Here is a 24116-nt window from a genome sequence, read left to right as displayed (position 1 = left end):
CCCCCTGCCAGCTCACCTGAGCATAGAAATACAGGTGCTCTGTAACTGTCAGGTTGTCAAACAGGACGTCGTGCTGTGGGCACAGGCCCAGGCTCCTACGGATCTGAACCATATCTTGTGAAATTTCGTACCCATTGATATATGCCCGCCCACTGGTCGGGGGAAAAAGACCTACGGCCAAGGAGAAGACCAAAGGCTTAGGTTCAGTTGAACATCCTGCCAGTCAGCACGAGGTGTGATGGCCTTGCCACATCCATGCAGTTTTGCTTCAATTTCCCCGAGGACCCGCCTGTGAGTGGGTTTGCCGCTCACCCTGCTCCTGCCATGGTGGCCACGTGGCCCCTCACCTGTGAGCATGGAGAGGGTGGTGGTCTTTCCCGCACCATTGTGGCCGAGTAGGACAGTAATCTGCCCCTCATACAGGTTCAGGTTCAGGTCTCTGACGGCTGCCCTGTCCTTGTTCCCCACTCTGAACACCTGTAGGAAAGGCAGAGGCCACCCTGGACTTCAGGCCTTCAGGAATTTGCTCTGCAGGCCCCTCCCACTCTCTTCTGGGATAACCACTGAGGGTTGCAGAGGGGCCCACGCCCAGCACCACCAGTCAGCAGGTAGAGAGGTGGGAAGTTTCAGACCGAGTGCTGACTGGAGGCCACACAGCCTTCTGTTGTTCTCTGCCCCCTCCAGCCCCAGCAGGTCCCCGACATCCCTGGTCCTGGCATCACAGGCCTGTGAGGCTGAGGCATCACTGTGCTGCCAGCATGGCAAGTGTTCACGGCAAAGCTGCTGAGAGGTTAAGTCTGGGCAGCGGCACATGTCACTGACTCAACCCTGAGTCTCTACACTGGGCCCTGGGAGCAGAGTCTGACTGGTGACCGGGGCCTGGGAGAGCTGGTCAGGGAACAGTCACCAGCTTGGAGAGAGCCATGGCAAGGCAGCAGGTCTTACCACCTGTATTCCGAAGTCCCCCTTCCCTGCCTGTCCCCACATAGTGTGACACCTTGGATATGTGCTTGATCTTGATCCCAGCCACCAGGTCCTCCGGCTCAGCTTCGAAGTACTCTGTTCTGAGGGCTTTCTCAGGATCATCATCTTCTTCTTTCCCTAAAACTCTCCTTGGGCGTACGCACCAGTAAGAGGGCTGGGATGGAAATCGCATAGGTCTCAGATGGCTCATTCGTGTCAGGTTATCGTGTTTGTGACAAGTGGAGCAACAACTAACCAACATGCTAAACATACACAGCTCCCAGCCCTCGGCCCACCCTCGCACACGACTGCTGTAGAGGAGACACAGCTTAGAGCTCCCGCGCCTCACCCTCTGCTCCTAGGAAGCACTCAGTCTCTGCTTCCTGATCTGACACACAGCCTGACAGCAGCTCATAGGCTTATTGTCGTATCATATTGACTCAGATGCGACCCAAAGGAAAAGCAAACACTGACATCGAATACAGACAGGTTATCGAATGTTCCAGTCCGGAGTGATATCAGGGTAGAAAATGAAGGAGGCAGTGTCTCCACACCCCAGCTGCACCCTTATTCACATACACGGAGCTTGTGAGCTCTCCGAGCAGGAGGAGCCGAAGGACCAGGCCTCCCTCTGCTGTGAGGGAGCCTCGCCCCACCCTGTCTAGAGGATGACTGTCCAATCCCCTGTGATGGCCCTCCACCCTCTGTCTGGCCATCACAGGGACAGGCTGTGTCAGGGGAAAGACTATAAACACAAACCGTACACACTTGCCACCCTGAGGAGTGGCCCATAGGCACAGGTAACAGAGGGTGTGGGCAGGGCCACAGGAGAGGTGAGAGCAGGGCCCTGGGAGAATTCCTGCAGAGGTAAGCCATGGAGGGGAGAATTTGTTTAACCCATAACTATGCTCCCGGTGCATTTCCAGTGTCTGGAATAGTTCTGGCACACCATGAAAGGTATGGTTTTGAGCCACACATTTTGCACATTTTGAGCGATTATGAAATCAGACTGTGCCTTAGGAGTCATGGAATGCTACAGCTTAACCGTGTTTTTCTTTCTTAGTGATAAAGTAATGGTGCCTTGAAGAATCAGTGGCATTTTAGATTTGATCAATATGTACTGGACACTTGATACATTCTTGCTCAATCAAATAAGGAATGTTGAAGTGGCAACCTAACTAACCACCAATAGGGAATGAGTTAAATACTCATTCATGGTGGGACATTCATGAAATGCTAGGCAGTCATTAAAAAATGAAATTGATTCACAAATATGCATATATTTCAATATAGGTATATTTAGCCCTGGCTGGGTAGCTCAGTTGGTTAGAGTGTCATCCCTATACACCAAGGTTGCAGGTTTGATCCCCAGTCAGGGCACATACAAGAATCAACTAATGAATGCATAAATCAGTGGAAAAACAAACTGATGTTTTTTCGCTCTCTTTCTCTTATATCAGTCATAAAAATTAAAAATAGATACATTTAAAATAAGTTTATAAATATGCATAGATAAAAATCTAAAAGTATTTTTACAATACGATCCTCTTTTTCTAAAACCAAATGTGTATATGTTACATCCACATCCACATATGCGAGAAGATAGTCTATGTGTAGAAAAAATCAAAAGAACTACATGTCAAAATGTCAGCAGTGTTCATCTCTGGGGAGTGGGACTGCACTGTATATTCCAGCAATGCAATTATTTTTACAAGAAACCATATTACTTTGTATGCAGAAAACCCAACAAATGACAAGGAAGAGAGGTGGAGGTGAGGGGGTGCTGGTACAGTGGATGGTGGGCCAGTGCGAGCTCCTTCTCTCCCACCCTGGAGAGCAGGGACCATCTCGGGTCAGGTTGGGGGATGGTCTCAGGGCCCTTAAGGACCTACTGCTCGCCAGTTGAGCACAGGGTAAAGTCCTGTATCCTGGCCTGACTAGGCATTGAGTGTTAGGAACTACAGAAGGCCCAGAGTGAGTGCTGGGGAAACCTGCACCTGTCCCACCCAGGATGGCACCGCCCCGCCCCGCCCCGCCGCCAGGCACAGGGGCATCCGGACTCACCATGATGAAGAAGTACCAGGGCTGTGGCACACCGAACTGCCCTGGGAAGATGGCCTCCACATACCAGGTCACCAGGCCATATAAGACCGAGTCAAACAGCAGCATGCCCAGCACTTGCCCAAAGGAGAAGTCATCATCCACGTTCACGGGACTCAGGAGATCTTGCCATTGGACACCTGTGCCTGGAGGACACACCAGGAAATGGGCCCGAAATGGACCAGCAGCGCCCCCACCCGCCCGCTGCCACAACAGCACATGTGCTGCATCACTGCGAAGTCAGCGTGACCTCACCCTTCCGGCTTCTACAGAGACTCCGATGCCTCTCTCCAGGTCTCGAGCATAAGACTAGGTTACAAAATCGATGTTATAGAACCAGCAAAACTCATTAACGGGCTAGATGGACTCACGCTTGATTTGTGACACATATATGTGTAAACACATATCCACATACACAACACACATACACATACATGCATGTGCATGCACACACATGTGATTTGGGGTCAGCCCAACAATGGGAGAGTGTGTATTCCATGTAAATCTTTTTAAGAGTGGAAAAAATACTTTGACACATAGAAAGATCTATTAAGTAGTGCTCATAGTGTTTTGTCTTCTCTTTGTTTTGCAAAAGCACAGTCCAAATGATGCTCAGGGATTCTGTGTGGCCAGGTGACCTTCTGTTGGCTTGAGATCCCTGATGAAAATGGCTGCTCTCTGGCCTTGATCAATGTTCACTTTGAAATAACCAAAATTTTGTCGGTTTTAAGAAAATTCAGTATAGAATTTTGATAAATAAGAGGTATTATATAGTTAGATTCTTTTTTTGTAACTGGCTTTTTAAAAAGCATTTGAACCCTGGAAGTAACTCTGCATTAAACAATCCACATTGTGCCACACACTACTAAACATGGAAACACATATGTTTAAAATTAAAGTGTTAGGCCCTAGCTGGTGTGGCTCAGTGGACTGAGCACTGGCCTATGAACCAAAGGGTCACTGGTCTAATTCCCAGTGTAGGGTACATGTCTGGGTTGCAGGCCAGGTCCCCAGTAGGGGTCACAGGAGAGGCAACCACACATTGATGGTTCTCTCTCTCTCTCTTTCTCCTTCCCTTCCCCTCTCTCTAAAAAGAAATACATAAAATCTAAAAATAAGTAAATAAAGATGGGTTCTTAAAAACAACAACAACTAGAGACTTCCGGCCAAAATGAAGGCATAGGTAGATACACTGTGCATCCTCCCACAACCAAAATAAGGTCAGCAACAATTTAGAAACAAGATAACAACCATATTGACAGAAAATTGAACTGTATGGAAGTCAAACAACCAAGGAGTTAAAATAGACACATTCATCCAGACCAGTAGGAGGGGTGGAGTCGGGCAGCCAGACGGAAAGGAGTCGTGGCACAAAAATCGGTGGCACCAAATACATAACGCATCCTGGGCACGTAAGGCATCCAGAGCGTAAGAGTACAGGCGGCTGGCAGACCCAGCGAGGTGGCAACTGTGAAGCAAGGCACTACATGCAAGGTGCCCGGCTGTCTGGGCCACATTCACACGCAGATAGACAGGCAAAATTAGGCAGTGAGACAGACCGAGCAATCCAGGATCCCAGCGCTGGGAAATAGAACCTCAGGACACTAATTGAAAACACTTGTGGGGGTTGAGGCACAGGGAGAGACTCCCAGCATCACAGGAGAGTGCATTGGAGAGACCCACGGGGTCCTATAACATACACAAGCCCACCCACATGGGAATTAGCAGCAGATAGGCCCAGTTAGCTTGGAGGAGGCGGCAGAAGGGACTGAGGACTGAAATCCAATAGAGAGAGGAACAAGCGCCATTATTTCCTCTCGGACCCCGCCCCCACATACAACGTCACAATCCAGCAATGGGTTGCCCCACCCTGGAGAACACCTAAGGCTCCGCCTCTCATGTGTAACAGGTGCGACCAGATTAAAAAAAATGGCTCAAATGGAAGTACAAATCAAAGCTCCAGAGCCAACACTTTTAAGCGACCAAGAGACAGCCAACTTATCAGATGCACAGTTCAAAGCACTGGTGATCAGGATGCTCATAGAATTGGTTGAATTCGGTTGCAAATTAGATGAAAAAATGAAGGCTACGATAAGAGAAATGAAGGAAAATGCACAGGGAACCAATGGTGATAGGAAGGAAACTAGGACTCAAATCAATAGTGTGGACCAGAAGGAAGAAAGAAACAACCAAACAGAAAAGAATGATGAAATAAGAATTCAAAAAAATGAGGAGAGGCTTAGGAACCTCCAGGACATCTTTAAATGTTCCAATATCCAAATCATAGGGGTACCAGAAGGGGAAGAAGAAGAGCAACAAGTGGAAAACTTATTTGAACAAATAATAAAGGAGAACTTCCCCAATCTGGCAAAGGAAATAGACTTCCAGGAAGTCCAGGAAGCTCAGAGAGTCCCAAAGAAGTTGGACCCAAGGAGGAACACACCAAGGCACATCATAATTACATTACTCAAGATTAAAATGAAGGAGAGAATCCTAGAAGCAGCAAGAGATAAAGGGACAGTAACCTACAAAGGAGCTCCCATCAGACTGTCAGCTGATTTCTCAAAAGAGACCTTACAGGCAAGAAGGGGCTGGAAAGAAGTATTCCAAGTCATGAAAGGCAAGGACCTACATCCAAGATTGCTCTACCCAGCAAAGCTTTCAATTAGAATGGAAGGGCAGATAAAGTGCTTCCCAGATAAGGTCAAGTTAAAGGAGTTCATCATCACTAAACCCTTATTTTATGAAACGTTAAAGGGACTTATCTAAGAAAAAGAAGATAAAAAACAAGTATAGTAAAATGACAGCAAACTCACTATTATTAACAACCACAGCTAAAACAAAAACAAACTAAGCAATCAACTAGAACAGGAATAGAATCACACAAATGGAGATCACATGGAGGGTTAGCAACAGGGGAGTGGGAGGAGGAGAGCGGGGAAAAGGTACAAAGAATAAGGAGCATAGATGGTAGGTAGAAAATAGACAGGGGAGGGTAAGAATAGTAAGAATATGGGAAATGTAGAAGCTGAAGAACTTATGGCACATGGACATGAACTAAAGGGGGAGAATGTGGGTGGGAGAGGGTGTGCAGGGTGGAGGGGAGTGAAGGCGGGGAAATGGGACAACTGTAGTAGCATAATCAATAAAATATATTAAAAACAAAAACTAAAGTGCTAGAAGACACTGCCACCTGAAGAAAAAAGTTCTGAGTAAAGCTAAAGTCACACTGAAAAAAAATAAGATAAAGCTACACTGGCCCTGGCAGGGCGGCTCAGTTGGTTGGAGCATTGTCCCATACACCAGAAAGGGTGCGAGTTCGATTCGTGGTCAGGGCACGTACCTAGGTTGTGTGTTCAATCCTCAGTTGGTGAGCATGTGGGAGGCAACTGATCAATGTTTCTCTCTCACATTGATGTTTCTCTCTCTCCCTTTCTCTCTCTCTAAAATCAATAAGCATCCTTGGGTGAGGACTTTTTTTTTAAAGCTACACTGTAGGTTCCTGAGACTACCCACCTGTCTCTTTACATAGACCTGCCCCCGACCCAAAATGGAAGCTAAAACAACTAGTGATTGCATGGTTGCAAGAAAAAAGAGCACTCAGCCTGAGAGAGAAAATATCTGGGCAGGGCAGGGCCCAGCTGGTCTTAAAATGCACACAGGTCAGTTGTGTGGAAGGGAGATTGCATTTCACCTCCTGCTAGTGGAGCCAGAACAGCAGGGATACGATACTAGCACAGCACCAGCCTTGCAGCAACTCACGGGGATCCTCCTCTTGGGACCAGAGCAAGCAAGAGAGGTGGGCCAGTCTGAGCCCATCCACCTTTCCCAGGCCCTTCTGGGCAAGGGGTTTGAGTGACCCAGAAATGAACGGGCCTTCTCCTAAGAGGCGAGCTCTTCATCTCTGGAGACTGCCCAGCATGGGAGGGGTTAGGGGTTGCACTAGGTGCTCTCTTATCGCTTTAGAGGAGCAGGCCTGAGTCCATCAGTTGAAATCCGAGTGGCTACTGCAGGTTTGCAAAGTGGGAGCCCACATGGCCAAAGTTAGCAAAAAAAAAAAAGTGTTTTATTTGATCCCTGTGATATTTAAAAAATCGGGACATTTCACAAAAATCAAGAAAACAATGTTCTGATCTGTCTTTTGTTTTTTTCTTGGGTCTCCTCATCCTCATTGTCAATTGTCAATCATTGTAGGTTTCAGGGGACCAGGGAGGGAGGAGATGATAATCATAATACTTTACAGAGGGCTAAGGGTAGATCAGAACCCATGGGCTTTGACGGAGAGAGAAAGACAAATGCCCGTATGATTTCACTTAAGTGTGGAATCTAAAACACAAGATAAAGGAGCAAGCAGAACAGAAACAGGCTCATAGACACAGAGACCTTTTTGACGGTTGCCAGATGGGAGCGGGGCTTGGGTGAAAAAGGTGAAGCAATTAAGAAGCACACATTGGTAGATTCACAACAGTCACAGGGATATAAAATACATATAAAATACAGCATAGGCAATAATACTGTAATAACTATGGATGGTGTCAGATGGGTACTAGATTTATCCTGGTGATTACTTCATAAGTTACATAAATGTCTAATCACCGGGTTGTACACCTGAAACTAATAATATTGTACATCAACTGATATTAAAAATAAAAAATTATTTTAAAAATAATGGGCCATGAGACCTTGGGTGTAATTGTTCTGAAAGCCTCCTGAGGCAGGAAGAGACTCAGAGAGTGCAATCCCATGCTGGCGGGTGCAGGGGCTCACAGCCAGGGTTTTCCTGCAGTAGCAGCTGGTTGCAGGCAGGGTCTCGAGGGAACTCAAAGCCAGCATGATGCCAGCCAGTGGTGGGTACTGACGACCTGTCTTCCAAATGCATCACTCACCCAGATGTCCTGATGCGTCTCTTACTGGAGCTGCAGGTGCCTCTGCTTAGACTCTCTCTGGGTGAAACTGAATCAGCAAGGGCAGTTTGTGAAAATGAAAATACTCACCTTTTGCTTCAAATTTTCCGATGAGCTGGGCTCCCATTGCCATGGCGACGTTGGACAGGATACAGGAGAACAGCTTCTGGCTAAGCGTCATCCAGTTGTATCGAGGAGCCACAAAGAAGTAGGGGATGTATGTAAAGAAGTACAGGCAGCCCCCGACGGCTGCTGCCATGTTGGCTACAGATGGAGAGAGGAAGGTAAATGTGACAAAATCACGCAAGAGAATTTGCACGAATGTGTCAGAAGGAAGCCTGTGAGCTGCCAGACCCCCTCCCTGAGACAGAGGCCCTGGTGCTGGGGAACTCCAGGCTTGGTTGCAGCCTTTTCTCCTGGCAGGGTGCCTGTGCCCAGGGAATGAGACCCCGCCCAAGGCGGGGACCACACATTGGTTTTTCCAGCCCTCTCCTGTCCTAGGACCTCACTTCCAGTTGCCTTGACATTGCTCACCTGACATGACTAATATTGAACCCCCCACCCCAGCCTTGCTTCTTGCATGGACTTCCCTTTCTTCTTTTTTAAAAATGTATTGATTTTAGAGGAGCAGGGGTGGGGATGGGAGAGAGAGAGAGAGAGAGAAAGAGAAAGAGAGAGATTGATTTGTTGTTCTACTTATTTATACATTTCATTGGTTGATTCTTGTATGTGCCCTGACTGGGGATCAAACCCATAACCTCAAGATATCAGGATGATGCTCTAACCAACTTAGCCACCCAGCCAGGGCCTGATCTTCCCCTTCTTGTTCACTCATTCACCCCACAGGTATTCGTGGAGTGCCTACTCTGTGCCAGGCCTGTTGCAGACAAAGCCCCACCCCGCCCAAGTTTATAATCCTGTGGGGACGCAGAGAGTCAACGAATAAGCAACAAGGCAAAGAATGGGGACAAGATATTCTTCCGACCAGGGGCTCTGACTGACCAGGGGGCCAAGGAAAGCTTTGATGAGAAGGTGACACATGGGAAAGGCCTGAGAGGTGTCAGGACTGGGTTGTGGCAGTGTGGGGAAAACAGTGTGGCTTTGGTCCCTGCTGGCAGCTCTCAAACTCTTTGACCTTGACACTCTTTTACTCCCTTAGAAATTACTAAGGTTGTCAAAGAGCTTTTCTTTACGTGGGTTACATGTGTATATAACAATGTCGACTGTATTGGAAATTAGCACTAAGAAAATGTAAAGATATTTAAGAATAAATATAATAAACCCATTATAAATGAACATAAATGTTTTTATGAAAAACAACTTTTTCCCATAATTTCGTGAGACAAACATTGTGCTACATTTTTGCATGCCTCTGCATGTCCGACTCAGGCTACAGCTGGGTTGTCACATCTGCTTCTGCATGCAGTCTGCTGTGTTACGTTGCTTTGGGTGAAGTGAGTAAAGAAATCAGCCTCACACAGGCAAGTAGCTGGAAAAGGGAGGGGTGTTTAGCCGCTTTTCAGATATTTGTGGACACTCCTTTTCGACACTACACCAGTCCACGAGCGGTAGTTTCTTAAAGGTTAGGCGCCACGTGGAATGAAACTAACCAATGCACTTTTCATACTGTTACACTAAATCCATTGGCCTAACTTGTACTTTGAATAGATTAACCTCCTTGCATGATTTATAACACGATGCACTGGTCATTTGGAAAATATTGCTTGCTGAGTTATGCAGACCTAAATGTTCACACATCTTATTATACAACAGAGGACCTCATTAGACATTTCTTCAAAAACGACATAGACATGGCCAACAGGCATGAGAAAAGATGCTCAACCTCACTGATCATTGGGGAAATGCAAATCAAAACCACAGTGAGGTACCACCTCGAGCCTGTCAGAACGGGTATCAACAAAGACAACAAAAATGCATTGGCAGAATGTGTAGAAAAGGGAACCCTGTGCACTGCTGGTGAGAGTGTAAATGTACAGCCACCATGGAAAACAGTATGGAGAATCCTCAAAAAGTTAAAAATAAAACTACCATATGACCCAGCAATTCCACTCCTAGGTATATATCTGAAGAAAACAAAAACAATTATTTGAAAAGTTATATGTTCACTGCAGCATTATTTATAACAGCAAAGATATGGAAGCACCCTAAGTGTCCATCAATAGACAAATGGATAAAGATGTGGTATATAAGCCCTAGCTGGTGTGGCTCAGTAGATTGAGTACTGGCCTACAAACTGAAAAGTCACTGGTTCTATTTCCAGTCAGGGCACATGCCTGGGTTGTGGGCCAGGTCCCCAGTCAGGGGTGTGTGAGAGGCAACCACACATTGATGCTTCTTTCCCTCCGTTTCTTCCTCCCTTCCCTTCTTTCTAAAAATAAAGAAATAAAATCTTCTAAAAGAAAAAAGTGGTACATATACACAATAGAATATTACTCAGCCACAAAAAGGAATAAAATCTTGCCATTTGTGACAACATGGATGGGCCTAGAGAGTATTTATTGTGTTATGTGAAACAAGTTGGACAGAAAGACAAATACCATATAATCTCATTTATATGTGAAATCTAAAAAACGAAATAAAACAAACAAACAAAATAAGACAGAAACAAACTCAGAGATACAGAGAACAAACTAACGGTTGCCCCTGGGGGAGGGGTGTGGGGGGAGGTAGCAAAGGGAAGGGATAAGAAGCACACACTTCCCATTATAAAGTCAGTCATGAGGCTGTGATGTAGACGTGGAAACAGAGCCAATGACATCATCATAACTATGTACGGTGGCAGGTCATTGCTAGACTTGTGGTGGTGATCACTCTGTAAGGTACATAAGTGTTGAATCTTTATGTTGTACACCTGAAACTAATATACTTACTGTATGCCAATTATGATTAAAAATAAATTAAAAAAATAATTATTCAGGGATGTATTTCAACAACCAAAAAACTGAATCCAAAGGAAGGAGCAGAATACAAAAAAATCCTTCAGTCTTGGGTTATTTCCATTCATCCCAAATGAAACTGCCCATTTTCCGAGGTTTCATCACCCCTCAGTCCTGTTCCCAGGGGGCAGGAAGACTCACCTTTGCTGAAGAAGGTGCTGACCATGAAGCTGAAGGAGATGGAGGAGACAGCGAAGCAGATGAGGAAGACCAGCACCAGGGAGGGGTCGCTGTGCGTGAGGACTGCCACGTCCTTCTTCACCTGCATGTGTGCCGCCCCAGGTGTCAGCACACACAGGCACGGCAGGGAAGGTGGAGACAGTAAATGTCCCGGCCATAAATGAAACAGGAGGGGCTTGGCAAAGGGCTACGCTGAGTGCATGACAGAGAAAGCACTACTCCTCTCTGTTGAGCTGGGCGGACTCCCGTGAAATCTGCAAGCGTGGAACCTCAGGGCTCTGTCGTGGTACTACGGCTACCTCTGGCTCTCCTGTCAACTTGGATGCCATGCTCAGGACATGGGACCCCCCCCCCCGCCCCCGCCCCGCCGAAGACACATTTACCTTGACACAGAAGAGCAGAGTCATGAAGGAGACAGTGACGAGGAGGAAGAGGAAGAAGAGCAGGAACCATGCGGTCCAGTGCAGCCAGCTGCTGAGTCCCATCATGCGCATGTACTCCTGGGGGAAGAGCGGCAAGCACTCCCACATACCCTGATGCACCTTCCGCTGACACCCCTGTTCCCGCTGCCTGCCACACCAGGCCCTGGTGCCTTCCTCACACTGGCTTTCCCTAGAGCCTCTGTGTGTGTGAGTGTGAGGCAGAGATGCAGGGTCATACGTGAGCCAAAAGAGGATGTGGGACACCTGGGCCAGAGGCCAGGGACAGAAAGAGTGACACACACTGGTCATAGGCAGAAGACATGGGTTCCATGGTCATGTCAGCCTGTGACCTTGGGGCATGAGGAATTTTGCCTTCTGAAGTGGTACCCACCTGGGACACCCTTTTTGCTTCCCAGCCAGGCCTGGACATCTTCTCCCTCACCCAGCTGAGCTCCCTTGCTCTCTACTCAGCCATTACACACCTCACCACCCTCCACACTGCCTCAGGACCCCATGCCTCAGTTAGGGCCTGAGGTGGGCATGCACTGTGCTGACTAAGCTAATGAACTGCCTTGGCAGCCCTTCATTCCTTGCAGCAACCCCAAACTCCCGGCCTGTCCTTTCCAGTCTTCTCTGGGCGCCCCTGGATGCCCCTCCAAGAAGCTGTGTGGTGGGGCAGCTGGTGCTGGGGTGCTGAGTCAGAAGAGCAGAGCCTGGCCCCTCCACTGTCTAGTACCAACCACACTAACATCCTTGCTGCAAAGTGTGGCCCTGGGGCTGTTCTGGGATCAACAGTGGCTGAGGGAACACTTCAGAAGCAAGAGGCACAGCCTCCCATCCTGTTATTCTGAAATGAGGGTTCCAGACTACTGAATGTGGGGTAGAGGCCCCTATAGGAAGGACAGAAGCACACTGATGCTGGGAATAGGCCTTTCTCAAGGATCCTAGGCAGGCTTTAGGAGGTGTGGTGAGGAAATCCTGCTATTCAGCTCATCAAACGGACCAGGACACATGAGGCTGTGCTGCTCAATACAGTGGCCAGTGGCCACGTGAGGCTATTTCAATTGAAATTAATAAAGCTAAAAATTCAGCCCCTTAGCTGTGCTAGGCACAAGGGCCCAGTGGTGACAACAGTGGACAACAGACACAGAACATGTCCATCTATCATCGTAGAATGTTCCACTGGATGGTGCTGGTCTGGAGGAAGGGGCCAGCACTGACTGTCTCCTTTAAGCCAGGCACCGTGCCAGGCTGATCTCCCAGATTCTTTTTGAGCACAATTTCATGCCTTCAGAAAAATGGGAAGATTAGTACAACGGTCACTCACGTACCCACCAGTTAGATTCAATAATCACTTAACATTCTGCTGCACTGGTTTTATCTACGTATCTGTAGGTATGCACAGGTATGAACATTATTTTCTGAACCATTTCACACTATTTAAACTACACATTGCACCATTTTATCAAGGCTATTTCAGGTGCCCAAGCGGACAGCACCCACCTCATCGGTTCTCTCTGCCCCAACAATCACGGATCTGGTGCCTCTGAGAACACTCTAAATGTCAGCTCACTGGCACTACAGATATAGCCTGCAAAGGAACTTTAAATCAATTCTGGATAATTCTAGCAGTGTCATTGGTATGGATTTACAGGTGACACACTATTCCTTCAGATACACTCAATTACGTCCATAATACACTTCACACACTTCTGGACTGCCCATCACACTGTGCCGACCGTCCAGACTGCAGGCATCCTTGATTAGATGTAGAATGAATGAGCCTTCTGCTCAGCCACGTATGTAAACATTTTGGCTCACTGTTAATCACTAGAGTAGTTCTGTCCAGCAGAAACTGCAAGCCACAGGTATAATTTAGAATTTTATAGTGGCCACAAGGAAAAAGTGAAAAGAAAAAAGTAAAATTAAGTTCAACCATGTATTTTTGACTTAAGCCAATGTGTCCAAAATATTGTCTTTTCAACATATAATCAATATAGAAAGTGCTAATGAGATAGTTTACATTCTTCATACTGAGGCTTAAAAAAATCCGGTGTGTGTTTTACACTCTCAGCATGACTTAGTTCAGACCAGACACACTGCAAATGTCGGAAACCTGAGGGTCTGTGGGTCCCATGTTGGACGAGGCATCTCCAGAGCTACGTTCAGTTCTTGGTATACTGCATACAAAACATGGTACTTTCTTATGGTTTTAAAAATTTGGATATACCAGGCCTGGTTTCAAAGAAACCCTAAAGTAGGCTAGAGCCACCATGGGCCGCTGCCTCAATCCAAACTGCTCTGTGGCTCCAGCACCCAGGAGCTGCCCCTGCCTGACAACAGGGCCCGAGACTCAACCGCCCTGAAGGGGGGAGCACTGCCTCGAATCAACTTGCGAAATGTTTTAAAGCCAAATGCAAATAGGGCTACCTTCAGTTTCTTTTCCTTTTCCTGCACGACAGCCCTGATGATTGTGAGTGAGGTGTAAGTGAAACTCAGCATGAGCAGCAGAGGGAGCTGGTACTGAATGGCGACCAGAAAAGGGTCCGAAATGAAGGGCGGGTACGGGAACCTCTTCGCGATCACGGTGAGCTTCTCGAACAGCTGGTGTGTGGAGGCGTTGCTGTGGTACTGCATGATGGCTCTGTCCACGGCGTGCTGCACAGCCAGGAAGCCTTCTCGGATGTAGCCTGAGTGTAAAAGCACAGGATATTCTAGCATATGAGGTCAATGTGTGTTGGAAAAGCTGCAGCACGGGGTGCTCCTGTCTCAGAGAGCCATGTGCCCTGAGCTATACTAGGGTCTCCCTGATGAAGGGAGTGATATCACCTAATGCCCTAAGGTCTCCTTCACTCTTCTAGTTTGTAGGGACCTCCAGAGTTCCCTGGCTCATGACCCCTACCTCCTACTTCCTAGCCAGCTGGGCAGCATCTCTTTGACCTTGCTGCTACCATCATACCTTTCTCTGACCCTCTCTTTTGCCTTCCGTGCCATTTCTAAGGACCTAGTAATTACAATGCCTAGTGGGTCCACTGGCATGATTGACAATAGTCTGGCTGTCTTAAGGCTGGCTGATTAGCAACTTTAATTCCATCAGCCACCCTAATTCCGCTTTGCCATGTGTCTTGACATAGTCACAGGTCTGGGGACTCGGATGTGGACATCGTTGGAGGGCTGTAACTCCGCCAACCAGAGAGCTCTGCCATTGAGTTACCATCTCAAAGGGAGGCAGACACCACGGCTGTAAGAGCTTTTCATGCCTTGTGGTTTCTCCGTGTTGGCCCTTTTTGACTCCCCAGAGTGGTTTGTACTAAATTTTTGAAAATGAGAAGGGCCTGGGAGGAGTGATAAACTGGGGATACGGTGTTCCAGTCCAGAGCTAGACTGGGGAGGGACTGAACCCGAGGAAGGAGTCAGTGTGGCTTCAGGGGAGAACAAGGTAGCCTGATCTCCTGAGGCCTGAGCCCAGGAAACAGAGGGGGCACGGGTGCAGGTCTGGGCGGTGTGGGCACCCTCACTTATGAAACACTGACATAGAGAACGTCCGATGCTCTCTAACACGGACCTGCCTCTAGACAGGAAGCCTCTAGAGAAGAAGCAGTATGCCAACCGTACCCCTACATGGGGTTATCACACCTGTGTGTTTCCACTTTCTCCCTTAGGTTTCTAAGTCTTTTTATGGTTGTGATAATTGTAGGTGCTCAATTAAGGCCACCCATTGTTGTGCTGGGTGGGGGTTTGGTTCTCATCTTTACAACACACCTGCAGAGGAGCTAACAGTATCCCCACTGAACAGATGGAACCGCTGAGGCCCAGGCAGCTGAGCCACACAACAGGGGGTGGGGCAAAGCTGAGGTGTGACCCTGGCCTCTTTGGCTTCAAAGCCAGTATCTTTTTTTTAAAGATTTTATTTATTTATTTTTAGAGAGGGAAGGGAGGGAGAAAGAGAGAGAGAGAGAGAGAAACATCAATGTGAGGTTGCTGGGGCTAAGGCCTGCAACCCAGGCATGTACCCTGAATGGGAATCGAACCTGCGACACTTTGGTTCACAGCCCGCACTCAATCCACTGAGCTACGCCAGCCAGGCAAAGCCAGTATCTTTTCACAACATCACCCCACAAAACATGTGCCTGCCTGCTCACACACCATGCTCTCTCAAGGCCTCGCGTGTTCCCGTGACAATGTCTTCATCATCATGACCTGTGTGGATGCTCAAAAACACTCTGCGGAATGAAGCCATCACCCTGTAATCAGTCCTTTCCCGTTGCTGAAACTTTCGTGATTGTAAGTAAAGCCACATGCACATTTGTGCACGTGGATTTTCTCCTTCCTTTACTATTCCAGGGTTAAATTCTTATCAGGGAATCAGTGGCTCTAAGACCTGTGGGGCTGGGTGGGGGGAGAACACTGGACTAAGGTTACCCAGGGCCGGCTGTGCCGGGTTCCCATCCTTTCCACACTGCTTGGGGCCTTCATGTTTTTCTAACTGCGTTCTGAGTCCTTTCTATAACAAAAGATATTCACCCATTGTCATTTGCTGAAAATGTTTTCTCCAGCCTTCTATTTGCTTTTAATATCCATATTATGTCCTTGAAATCTGTCAGTGTCAGTCCTTTTATCTAGGACTTTTTGTTGTTGGTTTCCAAGCTTGAGGAAACCGTCCACACAAGTAGGGGCTCTAGCCCAGGCCCTGGGTCTCAACAACCATTTTCTCCTGCTGTTGATGTGTTTCTCCTTGTCTCCAAGGTTGGCAACCTGTCCAGAATCTCACTCTGGGGCCTCGTGCACCTCACCTACCTTGCTCATCTTAGCCCCTTTTTTGGATTTGAAATCTTGCCCTGGAACATTAGCCTGGGGACAGGCCCTGACACTAGCTGGCCCATAAACACTGGCTGCACACACGCTGCCTTCTTCCGCCCTCCTGCCTGCCTGGTTCTCCATTTAAGGACATTCCTGGGTCTTTCCATCAAAACCTCTAACAAGCTTTGCCTCCTACACACCTGTGGAATCCTGTGTTCTCTCCAACACTCTGGATGTTATGGAACCTGCACTTGGGTCTCAGCCTGAAGGTGATGTCTAGTCCTGTGACTTCTTGGCTATCTAGCTTGTTTCAAGCTGTGACCATGTTTCAGAGGCGACAAACATGCCGAATGCCTGCTAAAGTCACACAGAACAGACAAACACACGCACTGACAGGATACAGCTACCCAAGATCCAACTTCTACCACCGTCCCACCAATTCAGTTAAAGCACAGATCAATTACACAACCACAGAGTTTTAAAAGCATATAAAACTGCATAGAGAGGCAGCAAGGAAGAGAAGAAAAATGTAAATTCAAGCCCAAAATATTCAATGAAAACTGAAGCTCTCTAAAAACTGAAATATGTGTTTCATTCAAAAGTATGACCCTGGCTGGTGTGGTGCAGTGGACTGAGTGCCAGCCTGAGAATGAAAGGGTCACTGGTTCGATTCCCAGTCACAGCACATGCCTGGGTAGCAGGCCAGATACCCAGGAGGGGGTGCATGATAGGCAACCTCATGGTGATGTTTCTCTCCCTCTCTTTCTCCTTCTCTAAAAATAAATAAATAATATATTTAAAAAAAAGAGTATGTGTCCTCTGAGAAATAGGAAGAGAGCCTTTGCCATTTGCAAAGATTATTTTAGCCTTACAGAAGACAGTTTAACTGGATGTTTTCTTTCTCCTACAAAGAAGATCAAATATTATTAAAAAGTATTTCTGCAGAGAAATGCAAAGTGGCTTTCCTCAGGTGGTTATCACTAGTCAGCACCTTGGGTGGGTGACACAACCTGAAAGGTGCTTCTCACCAGGTTCTCCGCCATCAGGGGATGTGGGTTCCCTCGGTCCTGGGTTTGGGAACAGTGGAAAAAGGGAGCTGGTGTGCCATCCCTCTGTCTCTTTCAAGAAAATGGAGCCTGTCTGGGTCCACATGTAATTTCTTCGTGTGTAACTGAACCGTAAGTGGTATTTCACCTGTGGAAACAAAGAGAAAACCAGTTGCTTTGAGGGATCCAGACAGAGGAGCAAACAGCTGGACCAAATGAGAGAAGTAAGGGAACTCTGTTATCCTGTGAACCCACCACCCTCCCAGCCCACTCCCGCCCGCCAGCGTCCACGTGGTCTCTGAATGTCAGAGCCAGCGGCCCTGCCCCGGGAGCCCCACAGGAGCACGTTGGGTGTTCTTTGCCACTCCTCTCTTGCCGTCTACCCACATAAACTCCACACGAGTGGAGGGCTCTCAAAATAATGCTAGAGAGATATTTGATGGCTTCCCAGTCTTAATGCCATTGGGCAAGCAAAAATAATTTTTTTTGGTTTGTTTAAAATATATAACTGAAATGCTAATGCCACATCATATTTCAGTCTCAAGTATCTGCTGCTTTCTGGTCTATCCTATTTGACTCTACCCAAAGCGGCCTGGAGACCAGTAACACCTTTTATGAAATGAGAGGACATAAAGAGGCCTACAGTGATGGCTTATAGGCTGCTTCCTTCAAGCAGGCAAGGTTTCTAAATTGCTCTGGCCTGATGGGCTAAAACGTCCCCAGGACTCCGTCAGTGGGGACCGAGATGGCAATACTGGACCCCAAGGGAAAGTCAGATGTTTACTCCCAGGCGGGCAGAGTGCTCTTGTGGGCTGAATTAGCTGGGAGGTGGGAAAGTGGGGAAGGACCTGGCTTTGTGGGGCTGAGTCCTCACCGCCAGGGGCAGCGGGTCCTTGCTGTGGTTGAAGGAGTGCTCGAACACCACGGCAGCCAGCACGTTGGAGGAGCGGTTGTCGTACCTGATGTAGTCCTCAAAGTCCTCCTCCGAGGGGAAGCCACGGACTGTGAGAAGCAATGCAGTTGAGTTGCCCGGTGGCCTGCCCACTTGAAAAATCTGGACAGTTCGTTTATTTGCAGATAAAAGGCTTAAAACTTACAGGTTTCTCTAGGGCTGTGTAAACCTTTCCTAAGACTCGAAGAGGTTTTTATTTTTGGTGGAGAGGCAGGCTGCTGTGAAGACAAGCAGAACCTCGCAATCACAGCCGGCCCTGGTTTTCTGGTGAGACTGGAGGAAGGGCCGGCAGCAACGCCAGGTCCATAACCTGCTCCATGTGGCGGCCACCCTGCGCTGGGTTCCACTGCCAGGGTTAGCGTCTCTCCTAGCCATAGCGGTGTGCTTAAAAATTTTAGTAGACACTAACATATAGCCTATTAAATGTTTCTCTGTCATCCAGACCCCATTTCAAACAAAGGGCTTCAGTGTGATCACTCAGTGAGGGACCCAGGATCTTCCCATAAGTGTCTGCTACACTAAATCAGATGAGCCACAGGAGGTCTATGCCAAAATCTAGAGGAGAAAAAAAGGAGTAATACTTTTTATCCTGAAAGCAGAGAGCTAGGAGGGCGACCAGAACGTGTTTATCAGGAGTGTCCCTCAGCAGGCTTTCTAATGGCTCATTTTCAGAGCTGTCCTCCCAAACCACACCCTGGAAAGGTTCTTGGCACCGCGCTCTCACACCGCATCTTACCCTTGTATGTGATTAAAGAGCTTTCTCTGAGTATGAGCCGCTCAAGCTGTCACATGTCACTTCATTTGGCCCTCACAACTCTCATCCCCATTTTATAATAAGACATGACAGAGTTGGGGCATTCACGCTGGTGACACAGCCAACGAGACGAGATGCTAGGTCTGGAGAATGGCCTTGAGCCCCCCAGGGAGAAGGATCTCACGGGACGCCTCACCTCTTATGTTGATCATCAGTGCCCTCTTGGCCGTCTCTGTGATGGTCTTCACAGCGTCGCTCTGGGATGGGATGTAGGCGAGCTCCCAGGTGTCTCCTGGAGGAGGGAAGCTGAAGAACAGGGGCAGCTCCTGGATTGATTGGCTGGGGTATATGGTGGCCTTGGGCACGTTCTCCGACTGGATCTTCAAGCGAAGCCAAATCAGGATCCCAGAAAACAGCAAGGGCAGAAGGAGTTCCAAGACCGTCACCAGGACCTTCCGCTTCTGCAAGAGGAATGAAATCATGTGCTGACGGATCGAGAGGCACCGGAGTGGGCTTGTAGAGCCCTGTCCCCTGGAGACACCCTCTCCTTCAAGCTTCACTCACGCCCTGAGCCCCCGCCTCCCAAGGCGCCCACACAGTGGGTACACGCTTCTTCCTGCCGTGCCCCCAGGAGTGGGACATACCTGCAAAGTGTAGTTCTTCCAGAGCAGGAGTGCCAGCTGCCTGAGCACTGCCATCTTTTCACTGGGAGGGGCCCTCAACGCTAGTTACAGACGGAAAACAAGAAGTTAGGGTGTGTTGTGAAAACATGATTTGTGTTTAAGACAGCACAGGGGCAGGGGTGAAGATTGAGTCTTAGGATACTCCCCTCCCCTCCATGTTTCTCTTGGCCTTCTTTTGTACTACCTTAACTCAAACTAGCACACACAAGAGAGAGATAACAGTTCAACTCCTTATGTTTAAAAAAAAATGCACTCTTTTAGGAAACTGACCTTATTTCTTCCTGAAACTTAAGATCAACAATAGGCTTTTATACGCAACTTGACTGCTAGAGTGCTATTTATCGTTTGATAAACACTATTCACATGTTCCTTCAGTTCATTTGAATGTCCTGTTTCTTAGCCAAATATTCAGGTTGACGGAATTCCTCTCCCCGACTGGCTCTACTCTCGACCAACATGGAACCAGTAAAAGGAAACTCAACTTATCCTGGCTTTGGGGGTGGGGGTTGATTTCTAAGCTTTGAGAGGGCTATGGGGGAAGGGGGAGCTTCTGGGATGGGGGCCCTTGCTGGCCTTGCTGACCCAGGAGCAGGACGCAGGTAGGCACACACACGGGTGGGATGGTGGAGCATGCTTTCCTGCCGTGAACCCTGAGGAGCACTTTTTTCTGCTTTAACTCTGAGCATTGGTATTGAGCCTCCCCATGAGTGGTCATTTTCCTCCAAAGAAAATCTACCCTGTGTTTCTATGAATGTCGTATTTAAATCTGGCACATACACTGGGGAAGTCTGCTGAGAGATTATTACATGCAAGAGGCAGCAGAAACCAGAGTGGAGGTTTAGAAAGGCCTCTCACAATTTAGGGAAACCCATTTCCCTAGATTTCAGGTGTGAGAAGAAGAGACAGCTTGGAGTTCATTAGATGCTTACCTGCTAGAGAAGGAGGTGGTCTGAATTAGCTCAGGAAGACCCCAAAATGCCCAGAACATGGAGGCACCACGTTCCAGAAGCTGCAGGCATGGAGGCTGAAGCAAGGACCAGGCTGCTCAGATGTAAGGTGGGCAGCAAGGGTGGCAGAGGAGGGGAGGCCCCAGAGAGGTCCTAGTCTCTGTCCGAGCACCAAGAATGCAGGTGGAGCAAAAGGGACCCTTCACAGCTTGCAGTCCTTTAAGTGAGGAGAAACCTCCGTGACTCACAGGGGCAGGGTTCTGAGTTCAATGCATTGGCTCCATGTTCAGGCTGATACTAACCTAATGCCATCTATTAAGTGGGTAAAGATCACCCAGAAGACTCAGACAAACAGCTAGTCAGTCACCCATCAGTGAACGCAAGCTGACACTGCTGCCCAAACGACCTGCCTTGACACCCAGTGCATGCACAGTGAGAGCTTATTTCTTTTTTAAAATGGCTAGTTTCACTTGGCTTCAGTCAGTTGAAAATAATTTCCATTAAAGCCTCGTTCTAAAACTAAGCTCTTGCATTTTTATTTTTTTATTTTTAATTTTTTTTTGAAAAGTTGTGTGCAGCCCTGGCTGGTGTGGCTCAATGGATTAAGTGCCAGCCTGTGACCTGAAAGGTCACTGGTTCAATTCCCAGTCAGGGCACATGCTGGGTTGCAGGCCAGGTCCCAGTTGGGGGCATGTGAAAGGCACCCAAGCGATGTTTCTCTTGCACGTAGATGTTTCTCTCTCTCTCTTTCTCCCTCCCGTTCCCTCCCAAAAATAAATAAAAACTTTTAAAAAGTCTTTTTAAAAAGTTGTGTTTCATATCAGTATAATAATAGTTACTCAAAATTTATGCTATAAAAAGTAGTCAATAAATATTTGTAGACAACACAATTGCAAAATGTTATTAGTTAATTTAAAATATGGCTTTCAGTTAATGACATGAAGAAATTAAAGCTAAAATATAGTATAAAGTGCTATTAAGTGGCAACATAATAAATTATCCCAATTCTTTTAAAATTAGCAAGGTGGAAAACTGTCTTAAAAATCAGCTGTAGACAGGTAACAAGAGAGCAGTGACTTAAATGATACCCATGGAGGTCTGTGGTTTCTGGAAGGTTGCTGTGAGTGAGTTAGGCTAAGAGGGGAAGACGGGGCCTCCAGTAGGAGCCAGCTGTTTCCTGGTCATCCGGCCTGGCCAAGATGAACTTTGTTCCTCTATCTCAAGAGAGGAATGTAAAAAAGATCACAGTTCTCAGAAGTCTTCTGCTCAGAGAAGTTTACGACTTCCTTTTACAGAAAAATCTGTCCAAGGAAGGAGTATCACCATGCTTAATCCTCTCTCTAGGCCTGGGGGGCGGGAGAGTGGTGGTGGAGCAGAAAGACAGACCCTCCACCTTCCGAGGAGGCTGCACAGCAGTGTCTGGGAACTGACCTGAGTCCTGGGAGAGGCTCCTGGCTGCAGTCTCCCTCCGGTGCTACTGGAGGACTGGCCGAAAGGAGGCAGCCCTGCGCGGAGGGCGCTGGGGTGGGGCTGGCAGGGTGACCTTGGAGATCAGGAGCACCGCCGCCTCTTGGGACATCAGGAGGGGCTCACTGCTCGCTGGCATGACTCTTTGGCACCTTGAGGCAAATGGAGTGTGCTAAGGCATAATTTGCAAAGTAATCATGAAGCACCCCTCACCAAGTCAGAAAACCAAAGAGCAAAATAGATTGCAAGTATGTTACTTAGAACAAAACAGACCCTATAACAAAGAAATATGGATTTAGGAAAACGGGGACCAGACTGCCAGGGTGGCTGTTTGTTCTCTCCTGCTGCATTAAAAGAAGCTTTTATATTATATATACTTTTATACTTGCACAGCCTCCTAATCGAGCTCTGGCTTCTGATATCAACACCCTTTTATAGACAAAGAAACCAAGAGGAAAAGTCTGGCGCAAGAACACAAAGCAAGAAAGCCAAAGAGCCGGGATCTAAACCCCTCAGGCTGTGTTTTTAACCACTGCATTGCTACATCCTTCTGTATCCTAAAAGCAGTAAACATCTTTATAAAATTTGTATATGTTGCTCCCAGAACCTAACATTAGAAATCAAAAGAAAATATGTCCCTTGATCCTACCACTTTAGTAAGTATTTTATTTATTTTTGTCTTCCAGTAACACCCAGTTTGTTGCTTTGTACATGGGGGACATTATCCAAAGTCTCGCCGAACACTATACTTGCGTCTGTTCTTTTTGAGTAGCAAAGAATTTAAAGGAGATTCCTGGAATTACAAAATCGGGAAGGCTTTCTGGTTACAAAAGCAATGTACACGAGAAAAGGAAGCTCGAGTTCCTTAAAACACTTAACTCTGGTGGCACCAAGAGTCCCCAGAAGTGGATATGACCTTGATCCAGAACTAGCCCAGGCAGGTTCTACTCTAAGGCAAACACTTGGCCACTTGCAAAGCTGCCACCTCCGTCCCAGAAGAGCAAGTGTGAGGACTTTCCCCTGCAGAGGCTCACTTCACTTTTCTAGGGACAGAGGAGCCAGGAAGGGCAGGGAAGGCTTCTCCCCGCCCCCACCCCCGTCCCTGCTAAAAGGCTTGTTTGCTTACTGTTAAAATATTAAACATTACACAAATTGTTGAGTATTTCACTATTTGCTTTTTAGGTGAGTAACTGAATTGGTCCAGAGTGAGTGCATACTGTGGGCTGCTAATTTCTGAGAAGTCTCTTGATGGCACATAGAATTCCTCTGAAAATGTTTTTTTCCCAGAGACAGACTCATAGATGGAGGACAGATGACAGTTAGCTGGGGCGGGGGTGGGGGGCGGTAAGGAGGTTAGCAGGTAGACGGATTGAGCAAAAAGGAAAATGACTCATGGACATGGACAACAGTGAGGGGACTGCTGAGGGGAGGAGGGTTGTAAGGGGACTAAATGGTAATGGAAAAAATATATAATAAAGATAAAATTTTGCCCTGGCTGGTGTGGTTCAGTGGATTGAGCAGCAGCCTGTGGACTGAAAGGTCACAGGTTCGATCCCCAGTCAGGGCACATGCCTGGGTTTCAGGCTGGGTCCCCGGTTGGGGGTGCGCAAGTGGCAACTGATCCATGCATCTCTCACACATTGATGTTTCCCTCCATCTCTTTCTCCTTCCCTTCCTCTCTCTCTAAAAGTCAATAAATAAAATCTTTTTTTAAAAAGATAAAGTTAAAAAAAATAAGCATGGTCTTTCCAGCAGCTTTCATCAGTTTAAGAGCTAGGGGCCATGCCAGTTTGCAGGCGCCCAGGTGTTCAGGGCCCCCTGCTCAGCAGCACTCTTTAGTGTATGCTGAGCAGTCCAGACTCGCCCACTTTTAAATTTGTGGGTTCTTTAAATTGCGGGCTTAAATATGTCCTCTGATTTTTATATGCCTGTGCCAAAAAA

The 24116-nt window shown here is 47.5% G+C and overlaps 1 protein-coding gene across 4 annotated transcripts in view; it reads right to left on the bottom strand.

Moving 5' to 3' along the window:
• The window catches only part of ABCA3 (ATP binding cassette subfamily A member 3), a 51305-nt gene that overhangs the window by 20899 nt on the left and 6290 nt on the right, over window positions 1–24116 (bottom strand). Inside the window, exons 2-15 of one of the 4 annotated variants that reach the window (XM_045820730.1) lie at window positions 22140–22327; window positions 20691–20925; window positions 19723–19802; window positions 19275–19539; window positions 18247–18374; window positions 17355–17520; window positions 13957–14216; window positions 11488–11604; window positions 11066–11186; window positions 8058–8231; window positions 3028–3209; window positions 998–1138; window positions 348–477; window positions 17–171 (exon numbers count right to left, since the gene is read on the bottom strand). In XM_045820730.1, the coding sequence (XP_045676686.1) occupies window positions 17–171; window positions 348–477; window positions 998–1138; window positions 3028–3209; window positions 8058–8231; window positions 11066–11186; window positions 11488–11604; window positions 13957–14216; window positions 17355–17520; window positions 18247–18374; window positions 19275–19539; window positions 19723–19776 (1893 nt within the window). In that variant the 5' untranslated portion in view covers window positions 19777–19802; window positions 20691–20925; window positions 22140–22327. The remainder of the gene's footprint in view (window positions 1–16; window positions 172–347; window positions 478–997; window positions 1139–3027; window positions 3210–8057; window positions 8232–11065; window positions 11187–11487; window positions 11605–13956; window positions 14217–17354; window positions 17521–18246; window positions 18375–19274; window positions 19540–19722; window positions 19803–20690; window positions 20926–22139; window positions 22328–24116) is intronic. The other 3 variants (XM_045820731.1, XM_045820732.1, XM_045820729.1) reach the window with 3 other exon arrangements.

This window comes from Phyllostomus hastatus, unplaced genomic scaffold (assembly GCF_019186645.2).
Source record: "Phyllostomus hastatus isolate PE091 unplaced genomic scaffold, TTU_PhHast_1.1 phas_scaffold_442, whole genome shotgun sequence".
NCBI lineage: Eukaryota > Metazoa > Chordata > Mammalia > Chiroptera > Phyllostomidae > Phyllostomus > Phyllostomus hastatus.
Note: the sequence above shows the minus strand (reverse complement) of the source record. Positions and strands in the feature narration are given on the sequence as shown.